The sequence below is a fragment of the Geospiza fortis genome, unplaced genomic scaffold (genome assembly GCF_000277835.1).
Source record: "Geospiza fortis unplaced genomic scaffold, GeoFor_1.0 scaffold2674, whole genome shotgun sequence".
NCBI classification, from domain to species: Eukaryota; Metazoa; Chordata; class Aves; order Passeriformes; family Thraupidae; genus Geospiza; species Geospiza fortis.
In genome coordinates this window covers 34,548-37,438 of record NW_005054763.1, presented here as the reverse complement: position 1 = coordinate 37,438, position 2,891 = coordinate 34,548, and the positions used below count along the sequence as shown (strand labels likewise).

Below are 2,891 nucleotides of genomic sequence, written 5' to 3'. Positions count from 1 at the left end.
GGGAATTCCCGGATTTTGGGGAGGGTGGGAGAGGGGTGAAAGTGGGGGAACTGCCAGAGGGGTGGGAGGGGCTGGAGGGAGGGGAAAATCGTGAATTTCCAGGGTGAAAGGTGGGAAAATTCCAAGAGGAAAACAAGGAAGGAAAATTCCAGACTGGAAACTGGGAAATTACAGTCTGAGAACCGGGAAAATTCCAGGTGGAAAATGGGGAAAATCCAAGGCTGAGAACTGGGGAAAATTCCACATTGAAAATGGGAAAATTCCAAGAGGGGAATGGGGAAAATCCCAAGTGGAAGACGGGAAAGCCGCAGGATTTGGGAACGTGGCAGGGTGTGCCCCTCCAGAGGGGGCTCCCAGCCCTAAATCCAGGCTGGGGTTTCCCCGGGAATTCCGGGAATTGCAGGTGGTGATGATCACGGGGGACAGCCCGCTGACCGCCTGCCACGTGGCGCGGGAGCTGCACTTCCTGCAGAAGGAGAGGATCCTGATCCTGCAGCCCCCGGAGCAGCACGGTGCCCGCCGGGAATGAACGGGAATGACGGGGGGCTCGAGGGTTTGGGGGGGCTGGGGAGCTGGGATGGGACCGGGAGTGGGAGTGGGAGTGGGATCTGGAATGGGAGAGGGAATGCCAGGGGGTTCTGGGATTCTGGGATTTGAGGGGTCTGGGGAGCTGGAATGGGACCAGGAATGGGGGTGGGATCAGGAATGAGAATGGGATCTGGAATGGGAGAGGGAATGGGAATGGGAGCTGGAATGGGACCGGGAATGGGAGTGGGAGCTGGAATGGGATCAGGAATGGGAGAGGGAATGCCAGGGGGTTCTGGGATTCTGGGATTTGAGGGGTCTGGGGAGCTGGAATGGGATCGGGAATGGGAGTGGGATCAGGAATGAGAATGGGATCTGGAATGGGAGAGGGAATGGGATCTGGAATGGAAGTGGGATCAGGAATGGGAATGGGATCTCAAATGGAAGTGGGAATGCCAGGGGGCTCTGGAATTCAGGGTTTGCAGGGTCTGGGGAGCCAGGAATGGGTCAGGGTTGGGATCCCCCCTGGAATCCGCCCGCTCCCGCAGGGCTGCCCTGGCAGTGGCGCTCCCGGGACGGCTCCGTGGCTCTCCCGGCGTTCCCGGAGTGCCTGCGGGATCTGACGGGGCCCTTCGAGCTGTGCCTGACCGGGGAGGGGCGCCAGCTGCGGCTGCGGGACCGCGAGCGCCTCCTGCGCCTCATCCCCCACATCCGCGTCTTCGCCAGGGTGGCGCCCAAGCAGAAGGTGAGGAGGGGTTGGGAGTGGGAATTCCTGGGATTTGGGATCTCCGGGAATGTGGGGATGGCCCTAGGGTGAGCCCGGAGAGTTTGCAGCTCATCCCAGCTCTGAATTCCTGGGATTTTGTGGGCTTGGGAATGGGGGGATGGCCCTGGTATGGTCCTAAAGGATCCTGAGCCTCTTCCAGCCCTGAATTCCCAGAATTCTGAGCCTTCCCACCAGTCCCACTCCGAGCTGGGAATTCTGGGATTTTGGGAGCTTTTCCCTCTGTTTTTCCGGGCAGGAATTCGTGATCACGGCGCTGAAGAGCCTGGGCTACTGCACCCTGATGTGCGGGGACGGCACCAACGACGTGGGAGCGCTCAAACACGCCGACGTGGGTGAGCACATTCCCCGAATTCCCCAGATTTGCCCCAAATCCCAACCCCAGCCATGCTGCTCCCAGCATTGCCCAGCTCTTGGAGCCGGGAAAGGGAAAAAAGAGGGAATTCCAGGTTTTCCTGGGGGCTTTTCTCTGGTTTTTCTCTGTGCCTTTCCCATTTTTTCCCTTGTTCTTTCCTGTGGGTTTTCCCTGGTTTTTCCCCATTTTTTCCATTTTTCCCCTGATTTTCCCTAATTTATCCCAATTTTTTTCCTTTGATTTCCCCCCGAATTTTCCCTGATTTTCCCCCGAATTTTCCCTCTTTTCCCCCCAATTTCCCTCTGTTTTCCCCCATTGTCCCCCCCAGGCGTGGCCCTGCTGGCCAACGCTCCGGAGCGTGTTCCCGAGCGGAAGCGGCGGCCCCGGGACGGCGTCGGGGACAGCAGGGCCGGAATTCCCGCCGGGAATGTCAAACCGTCCTCCCGAGGAGCCAAGCAGCGGCTCCTGGCCCAGCGGGAGGAGCAGATGGCCGCGCACAGGGTGGGAATTCCCATTTATCCCGGCAGTTTTAGCCCTGGGAGCGGAGGGATTTAGGGAGTGGGAATGCTGGGATGGTTTGGGTGGGGATGGATCTGATCCCAATCCTGTCCTAATCTGTGGGCAGGGAGCTTCCCAAAATTCCAGGGGGATCCTGTGGGGAATTCTAATGGGAAAAGGGATAACGGGGAATAAATCCAGGAATTCTGGAGGTGGGAAGTGACATAAAACCAGGGAATAAACCCTGGAATTCTGGGGGCTGGAAGGGACCTGAGATCTGGGGTAAACAGGGAATAAATCCTGGAATTCTGGAGTTGGGAAGGCACCTCCAACCCCATCACCCCAGATCCCAAACTCGCTCTTCTCCCTCTGGATTTGTGTGGATTTGGAGCGCATTTCCAGGCCCTCCTGCATGACTTTGGGTTTTTTGGGAATTGCCAATCCTGCAGGAGCGGCTGAGCCAGGTGCTGAGGGACCTGGAAGAGGAGAGGGCCCCCGTGGTGAAGCTGGGGGATGCCAGCATCGCCGCCCCCTTCACCTCCAAGCTCTCCTCCATCCAGTGCAGTGAGTGCCCAGCCCGGGAGCAGCGGGAAAAACCCTGGGAATGGGATGGGAAAGCCCAAATCTGAACAGCCCTGAGCTCAGAATTCCCAAAACGTGGAGCTCTTGGGCTCAGGGTTTGAGGCTGAGGGTTAACCTTGGTTTTATCCTGAGCACTCCTGAGCCCAT

At 58.3% G+C, this 2,891-nt stretch overlaps 1 protein-coding gene across 1 annotated transcript in view; it reads left to right on the top strand.

Annotated features, from left to right (window-relative positions):
• The window catches only part of ATP13A1 (ATPase 13A1), a gene marked incomplete at its 5' end in the record, with an annotated part of 13,336 nt that overhangs the window by 8,068 nt on the left and 2,377 nt on the right, over positions 1-2,891 (top strand). The window contains 5 exons of the mRNA XM_031065409.1: positions 399-512; positions 1,074-1,270; positions 1,548-1,644; positions 1,993-2,165; positions 2,612-2,726. Coding sequence (XP_030921269.1) covers positions 399-512; positions 1,074-1,270; positions 1,548-1,644; positions 1,993-2,165; positions 2,612-2,726 — 696 coding nt within the window. The remainder of the gene's footprint in view (positions 1-398; positions 513-1,073; positions 1,271-1,547; positions 1,645-1,992; positions 2,166-2,611; positions 2,727-2,891) is intronic.